Source organism: Ceratotherium simum, chromosome 16, assembly GCF_057802395.1.
Source record: "Ceratotherium simum simum isolate JZ-2026a chromosome 16, ASM5780239v1, whole genome shotgun sequence".
Lineage (NCBI taxonomy): Eukaryota > Metazoa > Chordata > Mammalia > Perissodactyla > Rhinocerotidae > Ceratotherium > Ceratotherium simum.
The window spans coordinates 5,128,592-5,152,315 of NC_141915.1; the positions used below are offsets into that span (position 1 = coordinate 5,128,592).

The 23,724-nt window shown below is 39.6% G+C and overlaps 1 protein-coding gene across 2 annotated transcripts in view; it reads right to left on the minus strand.

Moving 5' to 3' along the window:
* The window catches only part of COX10 (cytochrome c oxidase assembly factor heme A:farnesyltransferase COX10), a 125,423-nt gene that overhangs the window by 21,097 nt on the left and 80,602 nt on the right, over positions 1-23,724 (minus strand). For both annotated transcript variants that reach the window (XM_004433045.3, XM_087440407.1), the window contains exon 5: positions 14,920-14,990. In XM_004433045.3, coding sequence (XP_004433102.1) covers positions 14,920-14,990 — 71 coding nt within the window. The remainder of the gene's footprint in view (positions 1-14,919; positions 14,991-23,724) is intronic.

Genomic DNA, 23,724 nt, shown 5'->3' on the forward strand with positions numbered 1-23,724 from the left:
CGGGGCCGGCCCTTCTATGGGTTTAAAAGCCCCTTCAGTTTACCTCATTGTATCAGCTATGACATACAACTATCTACTGGGGCTTTGGGGAGAAAAAGGAAAAAAGGAGTAAGATTGGCAACAGATGTTAGCTCAGGGTCAATCTTCCTCAAAAAAAATCTGTGAGTGGTTCTCTCTAGAGTGGATTTATACAGAAAAGATCAGAAAAGCAGGTGAATGGGATGTGATGTTACCGCAAAAAAAATTCTAATTTTCAAAAACAGAATAAATGCATAAATAAGGAAAATAGCACTATTTGATGGGGGAAGATGGTGGCAGAAAAAAAATCTAGCAATTGTCTTGAACTAAAAAAATTCTTTTATATTCATTCACTCACTGATGCAAATAGGTGAGCCATGTTGAATGATGATTTATTTCCAAACTCATATCCAAAACTGAATTACATTTGAAATGGAGATATCTTTCTGCTGAGCATCAATGCATGGGATCTTTCTACTTCTGCCTTTCCCGCCTAAGGCTACCAAGGGGGGGGTGGTTGTCAGCATGTTTCTCTGAATTATTTATTCGTCCTTTAAAATACAATATTTCTTTGTTTTCTAAACATTAATCCTTAGTAGCTCTATCAAAGTGGAATTTTATATAGAAATTAGGAACAAATGAAAATATACAAGTTTTAATTTGATGCCTACTTATTGCACTTAATAAATGTAATTTAAATTACCTGACTTCTAAATAATTTACTGGAGAAATGTGGCCTTTCTGTTTAAGTAATGTGTCAGAGAGGTCTATGAAATGTTATATTAAATCCAGAAAGCTTTATATTTTAAGCACCTCTGCAGGTAATTTATACAAAAATTAATCTTATACTTCTTGGTCATTCTTCCAGAATAAATGATTTTTAAATTACAAAATAAAATTTCCTTTCTTCAAAAACAAAAGAAAACCCAAAACCTTAATCAAACCAAGCCACTTTAACTTTAATTTCCTGCATAAATCCCACATTTAAGCTTTGCCCTGAGTTTTGGGGGAAAGTCTCTACAGACAACTGTTTTGAAAATGTGTCCCCAGATTCTTATTTAGCAGTTTTCTATTTCTGAACAAGTCTCAAGTTATAGATACTGCAAGGTAGCAGAAGACTGATGTAAATTCAGAATTTAAGGAATACGCGAAGAAAATGAGGACGCATATTTTAAAAGAAAATTAATTACAGCAATTTTCGAAAAGCTATCAACTGCACCTAAAATGATGACCTGCTTAAAAAATTCAATTAAATTTTAAAACACATTTAAGAGAAATTCAAGAATAAGCAACTATTTTTGGCATGATTTTAATGAGAACAGGGGGACTATGGCCTTGTATTAAGAAAAACTTTTTTTTCAAGGAAGAAAACAAAGCAGGTCTGAGCTGAATGAGTTTTTGAAAATCAACGGAAAGAATCCTACTAATCAAGGAGGAGGATAAGAAAGATAAGCTGGGGAAAAAAGCTAAGATGAACCTTACCCCATTGTTGACCTCTGAGCTCCAGCCTTCTAACTCAGGGAGAAGCAAATGGTGACTCGAATTATGCTACATCAATTCAGCTTAAATTAAGGATAAGCTATTTGTACGAAGACTCTGGAATTTTCAAAGAGAAGAGATTCCTATTGTTTGATCCCATCTATGAAAACCAAATTTCTAGTGTAGTGGTCCAATCTCAGCGTATTTCTCACACTCTTTGAGCACAGGACCACCTGCTGAATTCCTCCATTACCCCCAGCTCCCATAACACCTCGTGCGTGCCACATGGGAGACACACACTTTTTCCTTTTTCTCGGTTGAGCCAGACGCCTTAATGCTCTGACCCCCTCCCTTTCTAACTTATAGGACTCTATAAAAAAAGCAGCTTTGTTCACCTACATAAAATTACGGTCAGTGAATTTTAGAGTCTTTGAAAAGCTTTAATAAAACACAATTTACAAAAACTGAAGCTAGGAAATAAAACTATCCACCCCTGCAGCCTTGTAGACTACCTGGAGAGCTGCGTGCATGTGCAGCCTCCTGGAGATGCAGGTGCAGACGGAGATGACTCCATCTCCTGCACCGTCTGCTTGGGACCAGAGCCTTTGGTCTTGGACAGTGTTTGCGAACACAGACATCCATGGCACCAGGCTGGCAATGTAAGGGGGTAAAGCGGGCCTACTAAAAAAATATGAGTGGTGAGGACTGTGGGAACTGTTATTCAGGTTTGGCTGGCAGACAGATACCATGAGGGAATGTGCCAAAGAAGCCCAGAAATCTGGGGTTTTATGTTAAAATTTTCTATTTTTAAATGTTGGCAACTGTAGAAAAGCACGGCAGGCCCAAGAAGAAATGCCTCTTCAGGACTTGGTCTGCTGCCTGCTGTTCTGCAATGCGTGGTTTAGGTGAAAGATCTGTCCCGTGAAGTGCTTGTAGCTCCTCTGCCCCAGAACTGACCACCTCCCCACCCCCAGCCGCACCTCCCAGTACTTCTCTCTCTCTTTTGTGTGGCCGCTTCTTACTCATCCTCTAGGATTCAGCCTAGACATGAAAACAAGGCCTCTAAGGACATTTTCCCTCACCCCCTTCTCTCCTTCCTGGCCTCCTCCCCATGGGTGGTCTACATGCCCACAGGCTCTCACAGGACTTCTTAGTTCTTCTGCTGCCTTGCCAGCCCATCCCACCACACCATAATTTTTTAGTGCCTCCTCTCCAGACCATTCCTCTTTATATTCCCTGTATCTAAGACTGGTGCCCAAAACGTTGTTTGAAATGAACTTACAAACCATGCAAGCGAGAACCTTATCTTAAGACTATGGCTCACATAACACCAAACAATGGAATAGCATTTGATCCTGTCAAATCTTTTCACATCCTCTTATTTGAAAAGAGAAGAAATAAAGTGATAGGACATTAGACTAAATGACTCCAGATTATAAGTAAAAGGTGGTTCCTCCTATGACTTATCTCTCATGTGGCTACAAGCGATTGACTAAGTTACCATGATATGATAGTTAACTCTTTATATTCATATTTATTAGAATATCTGAATATTTTCCAGTTATAAAAAGGGACATGGGAACTGAAGAATCCCCCCTCACCCCAGGATTGCTGTCAACAAGTGGATACATCTCATGATGCTTCAAAATAATCATAATTGCTTTTTTTTCTCATGACAATGAGACAAAGGAATGTCAACTATGAGAAAATCCCAGCGTTCCTCTCCTTCACCCATTGTAATGACTAAGCATGATGATGTGTACAAAAACTTTCTATTGACTCTTCATACCATAGTTCCTAACGTTGAATGATTTTATTTTAAGAACAAAGTTCTCTACATTAGCACCACTATTATTAAGTTGAAACCAAAGTGTTTTTCCGGCCACTTCAAATGACTGGTTAACACTAAAAAAAGAAATTTCTATACTTATAAAATGTTTATGTTCTTATTACATTTGCAATATATACACACCAAGAGACTAATCATAACAACCCTCAGAAAGTCTGCAGAGCTGCAGCCTGGTCCAGGTCCATGTCTCCTAGATGAGTGGGACTGGGGGATGAATAATATTCACGGTTCCCCTGCAGCCCGCAAAATGTTTACATTTGCTTAAGTGCTTACTGGTAAAACCTTCAGTAAATTTGAAAAATGTCTCCTGTAAATCCCTATAATACTTAAGCTAAACCCTGTTCTTTAAGTTAATAATGCCAACTAAACAGTCCATTCATTTCATTTTGAAAACTCAATCTTCGTCATTCATTTAAAAACCAGGTACTGGCTGACCCCGATTCCAAGTGTTTTAATTTATCCTCTCTAAATAACCTTTCACTCTCCTCTTATCGTTCTATCTCTCCGGCTTACAGCCCACACCTAAAGCTTACAAGTTATGGATCACTCTCATCTGATCCATTAAGTTGGAAAAACTAATGCTGACATGTGTTATTTCTCTGTCAACATCACCAAGCTGGAAAATGGATAATTCAAAGGGGACGTAATCAAAATACAGATGTGTTTCAAAATAACAGGGAAGGAGGCCCAGCCTGGCCCTTCTTCAGGAAGCTTGCACTGTCCAGTCCGTCCATATCTGTATCTTCTTTTCTTGACCTCCCAGAGAACTTCTTGTTTGTACCAATTCATTCATTTCACTGAATATGTATTTATGAGTTGTCTTGTCCTGTCTGCTAAGCATTTTATGCATTTGGCTAATTTTTTCACCCAGATTATAATTTTTTGAGCATTAGAAAAATAAAACTGACAGTGCTGGTAACATTATAGGTAATCAATAAATTCTTAATGAATTAAATTAAACAAGGGAATTATTTACATCTAAAATATATAGAAGAAACATTAGCCCTTGACAGTCTTAAGAAAGATTAATTTTAATTAGGATAGACCAGGAAAAGGTTATTACATAAAACAAAAATACATGTGCAAGATACATTAGAAATTTAAGTCTGAAGGACTTCAAGTTAAATAAAGATGGCAGATTAAAGTTGTCTGTATCCCTCTGTCCTCTCTGAAAACAAAGAGGAGAACATAAAACAGAAAATTCTAACTTTGAGAGAAACAGGAAATACTCCTACAGAAGAGCTGCCAAATACAGGGAGGGTAGTGAGAGAGGATACACACTTTTGTACACCTGAGGAAACGTAAGGCTCGGTCAATATTCAATTTAAGAATCTCCTCCTTAGGCTTTGACTACAAATCACGGGAAGAACCGGTCCTGAAGTGTGTGTACTGGGGGTGGGGGAGTGGATCATAGTTAGAAAGTTCCAAAGTACAATCAGGGCTTGAGACACACATCTGACCAGGCGCAAGCTCAAGTTATGTGGCAGCAGCCCTGGAAGGAGCAGCCTTGGGTACTTTTTTGCCCCCTTACTCCCTGCCCCCATGCTTAATTGTCCCCACACCCCTTTCCCTTGCCACAGGGGACTGGATGAAATCTCTGACCCAAGTTTGGGCAATCAAATTTTCTCTCACACGGCTTTGGAAGTGGAACAGACGACTCAGCTGGAAGACCCTGAGGGCTAAGGCTGAGGTTACCATTTTGATGATGAGTCAATTTAAGTGAAAGTGAGATCAGAGGAGCCAATATGCAGAGAGAAAAATGCAGTGGAAGTACAGAGAAAGGCAGAGATAAATAGTGAGGGTGGAAGCTAAAGTGTAACTGGTGAAGGGGTGAGTGGTGACTCTTTCCAGAAGTCTGGCTATAAAAAGAGGAGAATAGAAGAAAAACTAGAATGGAGCAGCTGATTTAACAGATTTTTCTCTAAGACAGAAGGACCACTTGTTCAAATATTAAGTCAGAAGAAAAGGACCCAATAGGGCAGTAGAGTTGGGAGAGGTACTGAGAGAGACCCCAGGGAGAGTCTGAGCCCAACACCTGCTCTCAGGCAAGCTGGTCTCCAGGTCTTAGAGCTGGGGTCCCAAGGGGCCAGTGGGCCCCCAACTTCCAAAAATAGGTGTTAGATTCTGGTAGCTATAATCTGTGGAAAAATATTTGGTCTTATCCTCCTAAGAACTGAGGTACATGTTAGGAAGATCTGCAGGGGACATTCACTTTTAACCACTCCTCTTCCTCTGACCCCTCCCCTGAGCCACCCTGAAACTACGAAATCCATTTTATCCAATTAGGACCAATCTTCCAAGTAAACACAGAGCTTCATTAAGTGGAAGGAGTTCAAGGACCTGTGTGAATCTAAGGGGCAGGAAGGAAGAGAGTCTCTAGTGAGGATATAAAAACAGCAGAGAAAGAGGAGGCTCGAAGGGGTCAGATAAACTACTTCTTGATATTGCCTATGACAAGCTCCACTTACCAACACGTGCATCCAGACTACCATGACTGTTGGATCCCTTAGGCTGTGATGTGGCTGTGCTCATGCTCAGCCTCAGGGGAAGAGATGGAGCGGTTTGATTTCAAATTAATAGGGATAAACTCTGAGGTGAGGAGCCGATACTAGAGGTTAAAGCAGCACCATTCTGACCCTCTGGAGCACTTCTCTCCAGACGTCCTCAAATTCAGATGCTAGAGCTCTTTAGCCAAATGCACCAAGACTCTGGGTTCATCCACGAGCGTCTGGGATGCTTCCTAAGTGATGGGAGGTACAACGCACTCAAATTCATCAAGTGGCCCCCAAGCCATTAAAGACTCTGATAAACAATTCTATCATAAAGGCCCCAAAGCTGAAGTAAAAAGCAGAAAGCCAGTGGGGTCAAGTGTTTCCACAGGAATTACATTTGGTAAATAGAAGCTGCAAAAGGATGTTTCTATTAACCACCGGCAATTGTTTTAAGGCCACAGTGTTCTTTAGAATAGGCCATCAGAATAACTACAAACTTCTTGTGTCTGCAAGAGTTAGGATAAATTCAAACATGTCATCTTAGTATAAAAATGCCTTTTCTTTCCTCTAGTGAGGAAGACAAGAAAAACTGTATTTTCCCAAACAGTGGACACTTTTTTTTTTTACTGTGATACCTTACACATATAGAATTGGCATTTTATGTAGGTAAACAACAGATAATTAATTAAAACTACTATCCTGTGTATTTTCCTTGGGCAAATGAAACAAATGACAATGTAATTTCATAGATTTTATTCTCATTAAATGGTATTTTAGCTGTAAAGATGTTCCCCTTTGATTCCTAAAAAAATTACAGAAAATTTCTGTTGCCTAAAATGTAAAGGGTATATTTTTAGTGTAATTGACTATTTCAAAAACAGCCAATTATCTTACTATTCCTTGTCTATTAAATATATTCGATGTCACTTTCTCCATCATCTGAAACAATATAGATAAATAGCAGCTCAGTAAAAAGAAAGGCAAGCAGCACTAAGGCTGGCAATCAAAGGTGTAAGAGGACCAGATGCTTTTTCCTTTTCTTGAAACACAGTGGAGCTGCAGTTAATTCAGTTTATTTAGGTCAGGCCCTAAGGTGAAAATATATTATACTCAAAATTATCCTTCAAAATCCCCTGAAGTCATCCATAAAGTACAAGAGAGCTTATTTATGTACATTCTGGAAAATAATGACTATGTCCACTAAAGTTTGAGAATCACTGAGTTCAATTAAAAGAGGGAACAAAAGAAAAGTCTATATTTAGATGGCTGGGCATTCAGACCATTCTGCCTTTCAGATGACTCGCAGTAGAGGAGAGGTGGAGAATTCTAAAGGGTTCTGCTCCCTTCCCTGCAGGGTTTACGCCATTCTGTCTCAACGCTGAGTGCTGGCCGCGTAGCTAAGCAGAGATTTCCTATGAACTTGTGGTGGTTGTGAGGAGTCGACTGCCAGTGGGCGGAACTTCTCTGGGGGATATGTTCTAATGTCTCCTTTGCTACTCTACCTTACAATGAATTGTGTGGTATTTGTACAAAGAGTGGCAGAATTTAAGAAAGGTGGAGATGTTGATAGCAGACGGGAACATTTCAGAGAACAGATGTCATTATTTAAGACTTCTTTGCCTAGCCCAACCTCACTGGGGAACATGTCTGTGGAGCAGCTCATGTCCTCGTGCCAGAAGCAGAACTCCTACAGTTGGTTTTTGTATGTTGACCTTGTATCTCGTGCCCTGGCTAAGCTTTTTCATAGATCTGTTTGAATTTTTGATGTAAACAATCACATTGTCTGTTTCATTTCTTCCTTTCTAATACATACGCCCTTTATTTCTATTTCTTGACTTGTTGTACTAGTTAGGAGCTCGAGAACAACATGGACCATGGCCCACTTCCTACAGAACAGCCCTCACTACTTAGTGTGGAAGGCACATTTTCCCCAACGTCCTTCCCAGCTTTATTTCCTTACTTTTCTCCTACACAAATCCTTCCCTCAAAGTTCGGCGAGGTCATTTGTTTTTTTTTGTGTGTGTGTGTGTGTGTGAGGAAGATCAGCCCCGAGCTAACACCCATGCCAATCCTCCTCTTTTTGCTGAGGAAGACTGGCCCTGAGCTAACATCTATTGCCAATCCTCCTCCTTTTTTTTTTCCCCTTTTTCTCCCCAAAGCCCCAGTAGATAGTTGTATGTCATAGTTGCATATCCCTCTAGTTGCTGTATGTGGGACGCCACCTCAGCATGGCTGGACGAGCGGTGCATCGGTGCACACCCAGGATCCAAACCCGGGCCGCCAGCAGCGGAGCGTGTGCACTTGACCACTAAGCCACAGGGCCGGCCCAGGTCATTTGTTTTTATCCTTAAACACATATATTACACTTCCCTCTTTGGACCTTTGCTCACCATGCTCATCTTGCCCGTCATGATCTTTGCTTTACTGTCCATCTACCCAAAGTCAATTCATCTGTCAAAGTCTACAGGTTCTCTCTTAATGTTCATGTCACTTCCTCTCCTAATTCCCCACTCCTGTCCTCATTGCCCTGATGCCATATGTCATGTATTCATGCCTCAGTGTCTTCATGTCTGTATTTCCCTAGCCTGTGAGGTCACTTCTACTTCTCTAACATCTGTCTGTCTGTCCATCTGTCTGTCTGACCGTCTGTCCATCCATCCATCCCTCATTAAGCATCAGCGATCTGCCAGATTTGATGGCTAGCATACATGCTCCATGACGTTAAGGACTTTTGTTTTGTTCACTGCTGTATCACAACATTAATAATGGTGCCGAGGGGCAGGCCAGGTGGCATAGTGGTTAAGTTTGCGTGCTCTGCTTTGGTGGCCTGGGGTTCGCGGGTTCGGATCCCAGGTGCGGACCTGCACATGGCTCGTCAAGCAATGCTGTGGCAGCGGCCCACATACAAAATAGAGGAAGACTGGCATAGATGTTAACTCAGTGACAGTCTTCCTCAAGCAAAAAAGAGGAAGATTGGCATTAGATGTTAGCTCAAGGCCAACCTTTCTCACCAAAGAAAAAAATAAAACAATGGTGCCTAGCACATATTAGGCACTCAGAAAATATGTAAATGATCCTAGGCATTGGAGATAAACAGAAGACTCAATCCTTGTCTTGGAAGAACTCACAGCATATTAAAGAAAGAAGCACAAGGAAAGAGACAATCTATAGTATGCTAAGCAGTGCTGTGATAGAGGTATGCACAAGGAACAATGAAAGCACCAAGACAAAACATCTAACGCCACCTCACTGCAGTATGGAAACAGCTATCCCTTCCAGAAGAAGTAATGCTTGGCATAAAACCTACCCAGGCAATAAAAGGGCAAGGTGAGCACACCTGGCAGAGATAAGAGAAAGCATGGCACTTTGGTGAAAAAACCAGCAGTTCCATTTAGTCACAATATAACATAAAAGCATAAATGAAAAGCGGTGAACATAGTGGGGGATGAAGCTAGAAGGACTGGGAAGGATCAGACTCCTAAAGGCCTTGTATAACACAGTAAAGAATTTAAAACAAATATTTTTCTTAAATGAGTTTGGAAGACCCCCAAAAGTTTTAAGCCAGAAACTAATGTGATCACTTAAGGAAGACCCACTTGCCAGCTGAGTGGAAGAGAGATAGAAAGAGGGTTAAAGAGAAGGTAGAGAAACCAGCTGGGATGTGGTTTTAACAACCCATGCCAAACTGACGCTGGCCTGAAACTAAAGCAGTGGGGTGAGAGGGCACAGATTCCAGGGTAATTTAGGAGGTTGAAAAGACACGATTTGTTGAATAATCTGATGAAGGGAATAAGAGAAAAAGCACGTCTAGAATGACTTACAGATGCCTGACTTTGGAATGTAAACTAACAAGTATATAAGGAAAAAGACAGATTTGAGAGAGAAAACGATAAACTAAGGTATATACTTCTGGAATCTGGGATGCCTACAGGGGCAGCCCGAGAGAGATTTTCAAAGGGTTAGGCTCAGAAGAGCAATCTGGGCTGCAGGTACAGCAGTGCAGAGTGTAGTCACTGCAGCGGAAGAGTGGGACAGGAAGGGGGACCACCAACGACGAGCAGACAGAGGAGGACGGGAGAGAAAGAAGGGCTTGGAAAGCACAGCCAGAGTGGCTCAGTTCTTACTCATCCTTTGGTGCTCAGCTTCAAGACCGCATTCCCTCTGGTAAGGCATTCTTGACCTCCTCGGTTTGGGTCAGGTTCCCCTCTTTGTGCTCCCACGTCAACCAAGCGTGTCCCCAGTGTAGTATTTACCACCGCACGTCTGGCGTCTAACACAGTGCCGGGCTGGTAGGCGCATTCAAAAAATACATTTGTGGAGTGAACTCTACCTTTGATAGCACTGAGTGGCCTTATGCATGTATGTCGCCATCTCTTCAGTGTGAGTCTGAGAGAAGCGAGACCATCTCATTTACCTCTTTGTATCTCTAGCAACTAGCAAGTTCTCTACAGGGACAATATTCTCCATAAACACGTCCTGATGATGATAGTATGAATGAAGGATTCAACAACCTGCCACTGGTCATACGAACTTAAACATGATAATGGAAACATATAACTTTCACTTTCTGAGTTCTCTTATTTGCCAAAGGTTTTGCTTCCTTCTCCCGATCCCTTGAAACTAATCTGAATTTTTTATGTTACTGCCTGATAAGTACTGAAATATTTATATTTCAAAGCAAATTTTGAAAACAGATGAAAGTTCTGCAAACAACTTTACATTTCTCTAGAGTTTTAAACCCGTTCCCCAACAATACCCTTTTATTTACATGATTTTGTGGATCTTATTGTTATCCCAACAATAATGTTCTGAGATGAACAGGGTAGGAAATATGATCCCCTTCTACTTGTGAGGAAGCAGTGGTGTGGAAAAATTAATTCAGTGACTTGCCTAAGCTTAGAGTCAGTTAGATAACATTTTTCACTAGACTATACTCACCATATGAAGAATATCTGAAGACTCAGATGTTTCTTATTACATAAATTTTTTAAAAATTGCTTTTACTTTTTCCCAGTCACCAAGTTAAAACTGGATTACAGCGAACCTTACTTTTAATTAGAAGGTAAACTTCTCTAACATCTACCTTCATTATATGACTGAGTCTGCAGATTCAACTGCTCAAGTGCGTTTACTCACCCTTCAATGTGAGTTCCTGATATGTGACATACAAATTCTCAGGTGTGTTCTTTGCCAGAGAATAAAAGGGAGCTCTAAGCCCAATTCCCTCCTCACAACAATCATTAAGAGCCATGACATTTTTGCCAGAAATGTCCAAACAAGTCAATTGACTATCTTTATCTTTTCCAATTTATAAGAAAACTTAAAAATATGAGTGTCATTTTTAAGCAGCTATTTAAAGGGGTCTGTATTACAATGTCTACCCACAAACTGATTTAGATACATCATGCTTTGCATTTATGCCCTTTTTCTCTTCTAGGCAAAATAAGCAATTGGAATTTGTATGAAATAGCCTTAAAAATAAGGAAATTCCGTGACCATCATAATCATCACCATCATCCCTTTCATATAGCGTGGCATATGGTTATTATCCAAACTAGACATTGTTGAGAGTGAAAGAGGACACTATCAATAACTCTGCTGGGACAACAGGTATAAACCAGGATCGTCCTGGGCAAACTGGGATGAACAGTCACTTGACCTTTAGCCGACTTCACAATATACCATGTAGCAGAGCACTTTCCCTACAGCAGATCTCTTAGATCCTAGCCATCACCTGATACATAACATTGGCACCTCCTCTCCTCTTTCTTTTCACTTCTCAGTTTAACTCCTGGATCAAGCTGAACTGCTAGAGATGCATCCTTGGGCTAAGATGTCTGGCCAAGAGCTTCCTCCTCCCCACTTGCTTCAAGGCCACACACTCTAGGTGGTTCTCACTGGGAGCTGTTCTTTGGTATTCTGTCTCTGGGGTTTGCACTGAGAGATGTCTTAGAAATCTGCTATTTGCTTCCTCTTCAGAAGTCACTGAGGACATTCTTCTCATATCGTCAAAGTGTCCCTTCTTATTTTTTAAGAACTACAAGGCAGAAGTTCAGTCTGCCTAGAGGGATGTTTTCTTCTCATGGACAAAGAGACTTTTAGAGACAGTTATGTGTTGTCATTAGGAACTCAGGGTGTGGAGTCAAATGGACTAGGCTAAATTTTGGGTCTGCTACTTATTTGTAATACTTGGATTCTTAGTTTTCTCACCTGAGTAATGGGGGGAATTTAACAGCACTACCTCATGGTGCTATAGTGAGAATTAACTCTAAATAATGCATGTAATGCTCTTCATTATGACATAACCATGATTTCACCAGGAAATGTACAGTTAAATTTCCAGTTCAACCTTATTAATTACCTGAATTTGATAAGCTTTTCTTGTGATCTTACCATTTATCCCATATTCTATTTTTCCTAACCCTAATATTCTTTATATATTTCTCTATTTTACTAAGATAGTCTTATGATATCTTTAATCCTTTCTGAATAAAGAATAAACTATATAAGCAAAAAAGCACTATCTGGGGCCAGCCTCGTGGCATAGTGGTTGGGTTCACTGGGGTTCATGGGTTCGGATCTTGGGCATGGACCTGCGCACCACTCCCCAAGCCATGCTGTGGCAGCATCCCATATACAAAATGGAGGAAGATGGGCACAGATGTTAGCTCAGGGCTAATCTCCCTCAGCAAAAAGAGGGAGATTGGCAATAGACGTTAGCTCAGGGCCAATCTTCCTCACCAAACAAACAAACAAAAAACAAACACTATCTTCCTGTCAGCTCTATAAGGCATTCAGTGCCCATACTCCCCACCATGTTTTTCTAGAAGAGAGGACTAAAAGCACGGCAGCCATGCACACACACAACTGCATCGATGGGTCCACACAAGCAAAGGGCTCCTTTAGGGTATTTCCCCAGGTCCTCAAGAAATTGCAGAACAACAAGTCCAGGCATATGTTTCTTTCCTTAAATATTACTATATTACTTTGTTGCCTTAGAATATAATTTTGTTCACGTAAATAAAAATTTTCAAAAACAAACTGCAATCACTTGAAAAAGTTAATGAAATATGTTTTTTCCAAAAATGTCCTTAGCATGGACAGAAACCACACTATGTACAAAGGCTAAGATAGCTGTCATCAGCACAAGCCTTTCAAAGATTTCTTTCCCAGATTTCCTACACTGCTGCCCATCAACCATAACACAGATCACCCTTTATATGCCAAATTGTAAACCAACCTATGAAGTTGTATAGATTCAACAAGGCATATCGGCCCAAATCAAATGGGGTAGTAAATACTAGAAAGAGAATTTCAAAATAAACTGACTAGGCTTTGTAATTAAATGCCCAATAGCTGTTACGATCGCGAGAACCACCAAAGCCGAGAAATAAATGTTAATGGATAGTCTGTAAAACTCTACTACACCTCTACGGCCACCCACTTACAAAATATCTGTGTAGTAGATAATAATTTACTGAATTATAATAAACACTAACTGGCAAGATATAAAGTCTTCAGTTTTAAAACTATGTTTCTCAATGCAACATTTCTGCCCCAGACTCGTAACAGCTCCTTGTACCTATTTAATATAATATGTCCTAGCTGTAAAAATAAGTTTGAGTTACTTTTTTTCAGGCCTATAATTTGCCCTCTAAAATAGCAATTAAAGTTTATTATCATAAATGAGATTCTGCCTGGGTCATGTTGCAAACAAAAGATGAAGTTACAAGTTTAACAAGACTAATAATTGTACTGCAGCCTCTCTCCTTTAAAGGAAGGGCACTGCCAATACCAACTGCTAAGGCCATGATGCTCCTCCCTCCCGGATGTGCTGATACACTGCTTTCTGAGTGCAGGAAACGACCACATGGGGCAAAGTAAGATGAGGCACTAGTAGAATGACGGGCCTTTATTTGATTACCATTATATGCCTAATGACTACTTGCTGGGCTTGCCTCCTCCTTGGTTCTAAAGGAAAGTATGATTTCACTGAGGAAAAATGGCTGGATAGAAATTCCAAGTAAGTGAGAATTTACCTGTGATATGACCAGTGGCAAGAGCAGCTTTTAGCTTTTGAGCTGGTCATAGAGGCTGCATTCGCCCCTCTAAGACAACTTTATTCAAGTAAAAGTACTTCTGACACTTTCTAAACATAAACACGGCAGATAGCTTTATTTATATTTCAAAAATATAAATATCAGTAGATATGAGATTTCTGTTCTTATATATTTTCACCTGGCTCTAGTGCCCTTTTCAATATAATGGCATTTTAAATTCATTTAAAAATTAAATGGCTAATAACAGCTAATATTAAGACTCACTTTACATAGACTTATCTGACTGTATCTGCATTTGTTTCCTGTATTGTTTTACTTCATATCTGTGATTATTTGATCCACAAATGTTACCCCTATAAACTTTAAGCTCCATGAAGGCATTGTCTGGAAATACGACGAGAGGACTCACTGATTTAGAATAGTCAGTATAAACCATTTGGCTCTTTTTATTCTCTCAGCTTGCGATATCTACTGAATTTTAAAAAATATTTTAAAATGCCAGTTTTCAGGTCTCTGGGAAGTAAAATGTTTAATTATTAACCATTAGTGATATTAAAATATTTATATGCCTTTTAGTTCTACTTAATTGAATTTGGTAGAAAGGAAAGTAATGGAGGCAGTACTTTACTTGGCATATAATAGCATTATCAGTTTATCTGAAAAGAGAAGCCTTCAGACATAGCTTTCTTCTGAGACTCTATATGGATTTGTCTGAAATCATCTGTGTTAATGGAATGTTTTTCTCTTCAGCCACTACAAGTAAAACCAGTCCATGTCTCAAAATTGAACTTAGTAAAGAAATCTAGCACATGAGTTACTCCCACCACAAAACTGCAAATCTTAGATGCATTTAGCACTTGTTGGTTAGAGTTGATAAGTTCTGTGTATCCACACCAACATGTCCCTTCTGGGTGTGTTACTTTCACTGCACAATTCAAGGTAGAAGACTGGGAAACAATTCAGGATGAATAAGCAAATGAATGTTCTATAATGTGGAAGAGACTTATATTCATGATTTTACCTGATCTGTCCACGAACCAGAGGTCTGTTCTTTGTTCTATTCATGTTTGAATCAAACGGCACCTCAAAAAACTGCAAAAAAGATTGAAAAAAAAGACAGAAAACATTAAATATAAATGAAACAATTCTTCTCTTCTGCTTTGGTTCTACAATTTTTTACACAGTAAATTTCATTTTAATTTTGATAGTACAAACTAATACTCTTGGTACTCTTTGGAGGAAACTTCTCTGGGAGAGACATTTTAAAAATTCTATACAGTAACTGTCAGGAATATGCACAGTTCCACTTCTATCCCCTTTGAAGGTTACTTGTTACATACACAGTTGCATTCTTCAAAGCCACTGTTTCAGGTTTAAAGCATTACTGCTATAAATGACTTCAGAACCTGTCACACATCCCAAAGCCTGTGAATCAACCAAGAATCAATCAGCTCTGGGAAACAGGCTACTAAAGTCAAGAACCAGGGCTGAAATAATTAAGATCCCAGATGAAACTGTACACGAGTGATGAGGTTATGCCGTGACTAATGTAGCCATCCCTCTCTCCCTGGGATAGTCCTCCTTCACACCTGTGGTCCCCGTAGCGTTAACAGCAAGCCCTTCACTCTCAAAGCACCCCAGTTTAGACAACATATTGGTATGGTCACCCTAAAGTACTGTTTCTTGTTCATCTATTAAAGGACAAGGTCCAGGGGATCATCAAAACTCACTTTCCAAAGCCTTGACAAACTGCACAATATGTTCTTAAATTTGTTATCAATGTCTCTTACTTGTCACCTTTTTTGGTACAACAGAGTGCTCAAAAAATGTGCTGATTAGGTTATTATTTGAGAATGTCTTTGACTAAATGGGCTTGAAGCAAATCAGTAGATGAAACAATAATTCAGTTGAAGGTCTAAGTTAGTACTTCCCCAACTATGTTCTCTAATAGTCTGGAGTTGCTCTTAGAAAGAATGACTCCAAGGTCAAATCAGATTAGTATAATAAAGGCTCTGAGAAATCTAATTAACATTGCTTAGCCAGCGTTTCCCAAACTTATTTAACCAAGAAAACTTTTTTCAAGAAAAATCTATCTATCAGATTGTGGAAATATCTGGTCTGAGTATATCCATACGTCTGTATGAACCACAGCTCTCCATACAGTGAGTTGTATTTAATAGGTGTTCTGTAAATGCTAGAAAAAAGAAATACTAGGGCTAAAAGATAAGTCTAGAAATAAGTAAAGTAACATTTTGTTTATTGTATTTTATAAAATCATCTAGTACTATTTAGTAGTATGTAAATGTTAAAATGAAAGAAAATTTTATCCTGAACTATTTGAGCATTTAGAATTCATCTTTACAGGTTAAGACATCTGGTAAGATGTGTTTCCCTTCATTTTCTAAAAAATCTGACATACGTTTCCTTTCTCCCTATCCTATGGTACTAGTTGTCTTTACTTTTTTTTTTTTAATAATGTTTCAATATCCCTAAACACAATGATATCTTCTAATAAAATGACTTTTTCTTCTTTCATTCACTTCCGGTTACTGTGTTCACTCACAGCACCCTGGGTAGAGTCATCCACAATGAGGATTCCCTGTCATTTAGCAAGCCTAGGGTCTCACACCGGGCTCTAACGACTGTCCCATTTAGCCAATGGTTGGGTATCTGGTATTCTCAGACCCTTGAAATAAAAGGGTCACACACCAATAACGACCACTACTATTCCCACAACAACATAAGAGAGCATGTATTATATACAGGAATATGAGAATAACAGATATTCTTTTCTGACGGCTGACCTTCAGTAAGGATGGGCTATGCATGTTAAGCATTTAAATGCATTGTAAAAGGAAGCGTCTGCTGAGTCTGGGTTTTCAGAGCTTCCTGGCTACAAGTGCAGTCCAACAATGTGGTTGTAGTCGGAGTAAGAAACGAAACATCGGGGAATCTGCACTGCCTCTCCCGCTCTACCTGAAGCCATGACTACACGAGAAGACCCCCAGGTTAGGAGATGGCAGTGCTCATTCTCCAGGTGGCTTTTTTGAACTGGATTCTCTTGCAAGCAACTGTGGTGGCTACTCTTTTTATCGACCACAGAGTATTTCACTTTATGGATATATCACAAAACCAGTCCCGTACAGATGAACGTCCAGGTTGTTGTCATCATTCTGTATTACAAATATCCCTAAATATGCATCTGCATATGTGTGCAATTATTCCTACAGGATAAATCCCCAGAATAATCCCCTCTCTTTTTAAAACACAGTCCTCTCTTGACTCGGATACACTGCTTAACAGCGGTTCTCCTAATTCTACACGCTCCCCATGTTCCTCTTTAGGCTCAACAGTTTCCTTAGCACCGACCAAAGGCCATCCAATGGGGATATATAAGTTAATTCAGTTCAGTACCTGCTTTGAAGAAGTTCACACTCTAATGCAGGGATTAGCAAACTATAGCTCCTGGGCTATATCCAGCCTGCACCTGTTTTTGTATGGCCCACAAGCTAATAATGGTTTTTACATTTTTTTAATGATTAAAAAAACAAATCAAAAGAAGAGGAATATTTTGTGACAAGTGAAAGTCAGACTTCAGTGTCCATAAATAGTTTTATTGGAATTCAGCCACACTCACGTGTCTACATATTGCTATGGATGCTTTCACACCACAATGGCAGAGTTGGGTAATTGCAACAGAGATGATATGGCCTAGAAAACCTAAAATATTTACCACCTGGCCCTTTACAGAAAAGTTTGCCGACCCCTAATCTAATGGAAAGACCGGGATATAAGAACCCAGATAATTATAATAATGTGTATAGTACAATGAAAGAGAAATGTGCAAAGGATTATGGGCTGTGAGAGAATGGGCTCTGAACCAGCTGGGGAGGCAGGAAAGGCAGGAAAAATATCTTTCAAGCACTCTTAAATGGGCTTAAAGACTCAGCAGGAGTCAGATGATTTAAGGAGATTGGACAGGAGGGAAGAGCACTCCAGACACAAGGGAAGCATACAGAAAGAAAGGCGTGGGAGGCAGAAATTTCATGACGCGCTTAGAAGGAATTCAGCATAGCACAGAGGTTAAGGGCTTTGTGGTTAGAGAAATCAGGGTTACGTTTCAACTTTACCACTGACTAATGGCTGTGTAACCTGGTCTAAAACCCAGTTTCCTCATCTGTAAAATGAGGATAATAATATATAACTTGCAAGGTTGATGTAAGAATTAATAAGATACTGATATACAGTATAATGCTTGGCAGACAGAAGGTGCTAATTTAACCACCATTACTATCAGTGTTGCTGGCCAGCTGGTGATGAAGCTCCGGAGGCAGGCAAAGAGCCAGATCACGGAGAGCTTCACATGCCATGCTAATGTGCCATGACTCTATCATGTAGGAGAGGTATTTTGGATGGATCACTATGACTGCCACTTGGAGGATGGTTTTGACAAAACAGACTGTAATGGCCTGGGTGAAGGATGGTAGGGCCTGAACAACGGCTGTGGCAGTAGAGATAAAGAGGAACCAACATCCTCCTTTACGCTCTAACACATGAGCCTTGCCCAAGGTACAGACCCCAACCCTCTGCGTTTCCTCTATCTTTAAGTAAAACCACTACATGTGCAGCCCTGACTTTCTCCTGAGCTCTGATTTTGTAATGTCACTTGACTGCTGGTGTTTTTAATTTGAATGTTTCAAAATAATCACAAATTCAGCGTGTGCCAAACTGAACTCAACACCCTTCCATGAAAATCAGGGACCTCTCCAGAGTTCATTATTTGTCAAATATACAACTTTTTCTCTTATAACCCATATCAAAATCTTTACAATCAGCTTTGATTTCTTCTATTCATTGGCCAACTATATTCATCATCAAGTCCTAATAATCTGGACTTCATAATATCTCTCAAATCTACCCTTCCCATCTCACTCTACTATTGCCACTACTACTGAATCATAATAAACCTATTTGCTCAAAAATATTTAATGGTATCCTCACTGCTCATTCCCCAATGGACTCTGAAAGTTGAAACTCTTTAAAAGTTATATCGTTTGAAGGCCATCCCTGATCTAACCCTATGACTATTTCCAACCTTACCACTTACTTTATTTCTTCCCCCTTGTCACACTTGTCACTGTCTTATGAACATAGCAAAGTGCCCATAGGAGTTGGAGACTTTGCCAGTTTCTGAGGTTGGAAGAAACATTTAGTGTCTAGAGCCTTAGTTTCCTCAGCAGCAAATGAGAATAATTCCTCTACATAACAAAACTGCTGTGAGGACTGACCACGTAAAGAGCGTCTGCTCATTTCTCACCTACGTCTGCACCCGTTGATTAGACTGACGTTCCCCAACTCTTCATCTAACAAATCTCACCCTGCCTTCAAGACTAAGGTCAAGTTCAACTACCCAAACTGAAGCCTAAACCTCTGACTTAATGTGATCCCTTCCTCCTTTCAATCCCCATGACACTTGTCTGAACCACTTGGAAGTGAGGTTGCACCTTATGCAAAACTGAAATAATGCAAATAAAATAAACACTTGTCAAGAATTATATAATTAAAAAGGTAGCAAATCAAGTGAATAAATCTGTTGTGATTTCACCCTGTAGCAGCATCGCTCTGGTAAATAAAAATACAGATTGTTCATTTTTAGGTTAAATCTTTTTTTTTTTGTCTTTATTGAGGTACAACCAATATACAATAACCTGCATATATTTAAAGTATATAATCTGGTAAGTTTTGGCATACATATATTCTCGTGACGCTATCATCACAGTCAAGATACTGCACATAACCATCACTCCCGAAAGTCTTGTCATGCCTGGTTGTAATCCCCTTCTCCCATCCACCTGTCTGCGTCTCCTCCTCAGATAGCCACTGAACTACTTTGTGTCCCTACAGATTTTCGCAATTTCTAGACATTTATTTAAATGGAATCATATAATATGCACTCTTTTTTTGTCTGGATTTTTTTCACTTGGCATAATTATTTTGAGATTCATCATATTGCTGAGTGTATCAATAGTTCATTCCTTTTTATTGCTGAGTAATATCCCATTATACAGTAATACCACAATTTGTATATCCATTCACTCGTTGATGGATATTTGGGTTGTTTCCAGTTTTTGGCTATTACAAGAAAGCTGCTATGAATATCTGTGTACAAGTCTCTTTATGAGCATATGCTTTTATTTCTTATAGGTAAATATAGCAGAGTGAATTACAGAGTAGATGTATATTTAAACTACTTAAGAAACTGTAAAACTGTTTCACAAAGTGGACTGTTGCTTTACAGTGTATAACAGTTCCAGTTCCAGACCCTTCAAGAACTAAGTTTTGGGTCATCTCATGTGGCGAGGAACTACAACTACCCAAGGGGCTTGCCAAGGACAAAGGGAACATGGAATGGCTGGCAGAAGAAGCTGGTTATAAACACCAGCTACGACCCTGAGACCATTTGCAGAAACAAGAAATGTAATATTTCTGAGTATTTTTTTTCTTATTTTGATAATAAATATATTTGTATATATAAACCAAATTTTTTATTCCTTTCTCCCATTCACCTACTATTGAATATACGTTAACAGTACTTAATCTCATGTCTTAGTACAGTCAGAAGCCGCTTAGCGATGAGGATACATTCTGAGAAATGCATTGTTAGGCGATTTTGTCCTTGTACGAACAACATAGAATGCAGTGAAGGGGAACAACATCTGCCATCCCAAAATGTGTCTCTTTAACATGAGGATTATTTTAGGCTGATTATTTTTAAGAAACAAAATACTCAGAAAGTTTTTCTCGTTACCTCCCTCCTAACTGCCTAAAAGAATTCAGATAAAAAATATCTGTCTCAGGAAGCGAGCTATCACCTTAGCATAACATGAAGCATAACCATAGGTGGTAGACAGGCAGGAACCTAGAAAAGCCTGTTTGTTGGGCTCCCCTCTGTGTTCTTCTGTTTCTGTGTGGCCAAACACTTGTTTTCCAAACATTTGCCTCTTTTCACCTACCTGTGAATTGCCTGCCTTCCTTTTCAAGTCCCTGACTCTCCTCACCTCCAACATCTTCTTTTATCTTTAGCTGAGGATGGTATTTAAGGTGAGAGCTTTGGCCATTTTGGTGAGTTACTTGGTTTTCCTGGGTTTCTCCCATGTACACGTTATTAAATTTTTGTTTGTTTTTCTCTTGTTAATCCTTCTCCCGTCAATTTAATTCTTAGACCAGCCAGAAGAATCTACAAGGGTAGAGGAAAATTTCTTCCTCCCTTATGGCACTTACACAGACCTAGATGGGATAGCCTACTACACATCTAGGTTGTAGTACTGATCTCATGGGACCACCGTTATATGTGCCGTCTGTTGTTGACTAAAACACCGTTACATGGTGCATGACTGTATTTAAGTTATACAATATCAAGGGTGACTGTGACTCAGCTTGAAGAGAAATGAACATCACTCAAAGATGAATAAAGAGACTTTGCATTCTCTTTTGGGGAGTGGATTAGAGAATTTTTGGTTGTAAGAGGGATAATTTCATCATGTTTGGCATAAACACAATTTTGCTTTTTTTTGCTTTATTTGTAAATTAAGTACGACTGAAAGGTGTATCTGAGTGCCAAGCCAATAAGGAGTAAACCGTGATGGCTTTATATTGTGTCAGTTTAGCTAAGCTGGAACTGCATTGCCCAGAATTCCTTTTCCTGCATAGGTTAGAGATAGCCACAGAAGCTTGCGTGAGATCTGGAAGATGGAAATGAAGTGGCAGCCACGTTTACACTTGGAATGTTAGTCAGGCACTACTGCAGCTCACATACAATTGTGGATCTGTTGGTTTGCCTTGCTGGCCTGGAGTGACACTGGGCCTGCAGATTCTCCAGCTCCTGCCTGACCTCCTTGGGCTGCAGCTAATCCCTGAGCTCATTCGGTTTCTCATAACCTTGGGCCAAGCCTACGTGCTGCTCCATGGAGAAGCTCACCAGCTCTTCTGTAGGTCACCTACATCATCAAACTTGTAGGCTTGGAAGAGGCAAGAGACAGACACGTGTCCCAGTTTGTCCTCATGAGTTTTAGCTCATCCTTGCAGATTCCAGGTTGCTCCTGCTCTCCTCTACTTTCCTGGCTGATGTCTCTGCCTACTTCAGACCCAGCACTAGGTACAGAGGCAACAGCATTACTGAGACTACTTAACTCCCAGGATCGCATAAGGCCTAATCCCTTTAATACACTCCTTATAGCACTCATAGTGGTTCTGACATTCTGATCAAACTCTAACTGATACAGGCTTTTTCTCTATTACTTTCAACAGTGCCACTACTTAAAAGTATTTAACTTTTCAAGCTAACAATCTAAATGGCAGGCTTCCTGAGATATGTGAATTTATAATTCTCACTGTTAAAGAGAACTGTGCAAATAGGCACTCAATAAATAACTTATTAAATGAGCCATCAGTGTAAATAAATATGTGTATTTGTAGATTGCATCACATTCATTTAAAAATTATAATTGATAAGTGTTAAAAATTCCTTGCCTGTAAGAATCTATATTTTTTATTGAATTAGTTTAAGTTACAATGTAATTAAAATGTTCTGTGTGTTCACATTCCCTCCCTTCCCCAATATTCAAACATATTCTATCGGTATTTGAAGCAATCTTTCCTTCATGACCTATTAATTTAATTTCACAGGACTAATGAGGATTCCAATTACAAATCATGTTATTTAAATGCTGGTAAGGTGTTATCTAATATAACACAGAAACTCTTGTATAAATAACTATCTTGGCAGTTCTCAAGTTTGTGTATGTGTGCGCACATGTGCCCATGCACACACACTTAGTTCAGAAATTCTAATGAGTTATTTCGTGTGGATGAAAAGAGATATTATCTTTTCTACATTTCTGGCAAGTCTGCCATCCAGAGATGGGAACAGAGGTCTAGAACGTAGCAAATGAACTCCATGATGCCATAACCTGGCAGCAGCTTCTGAATCCCATGAATGCTTCAATTTATCAGGACAAGCAACATCTGGGTAGAAATACCATGCTAACCAAGACTTACAGTTCATTTCAGTGAGGGCTCGACACTTCTTCCTAGCACCAAGGGATCAGAGCTCATTAAGCTACTTTATTCTGTTTTTAATGCATTTTCTATAATGCCTTTCAGTTAGGTTTACTGCTTTGGTTTAGATATTTAAACCACATCTCCAAAACATAAAGCACAGTATATTTAGGTAAGAAATTTAAACACTTTAGAACCTAGAGCTGGCTTTAGAGTAGTCACATCTTTTTCCTGTGCTTTATAATAATTTGTTTTCATTACGTTATCATTCCCTTTGTCACCAACTACTTCTGAAGCAGTGACGTGAAACTCCTGCAACTTGTGTGGAAAATAAAATACAAATGCAGTATTACCAACCCTTAGAATATACTGTTCTGCCCCTTTTTTCATATGTCCTCACTACTTTGAATACCATCAAAAGTAATATGCCGTGGTGAACACAATTTGGACAGCTGCTCTGGCCATACTGATTTAGGGGCCAGGCTGGTGCTCGACCTGCCATCTTTTAAAAGGTCTGTTCATTGGTTCACAAATGGCCCTATAACCTAGTATCTTACCCCATGCCTGGACACAGTGATTGGTTTATGGAGTGGGTATCTGATTCAAACTGGGCCATTGAGAGTCCTTCCCTGGGATTTTACAAACCAAAGCCCAGGAAAATATGTCCTCCTTTCTTTTAGGTCGCCTGTGGCCATGGAATAGGATACAAGGGAAGTGGAGGAGAGACCCAGCATCAATTCCCTGGGTCAAGTTACACCCAAGGCTCCAC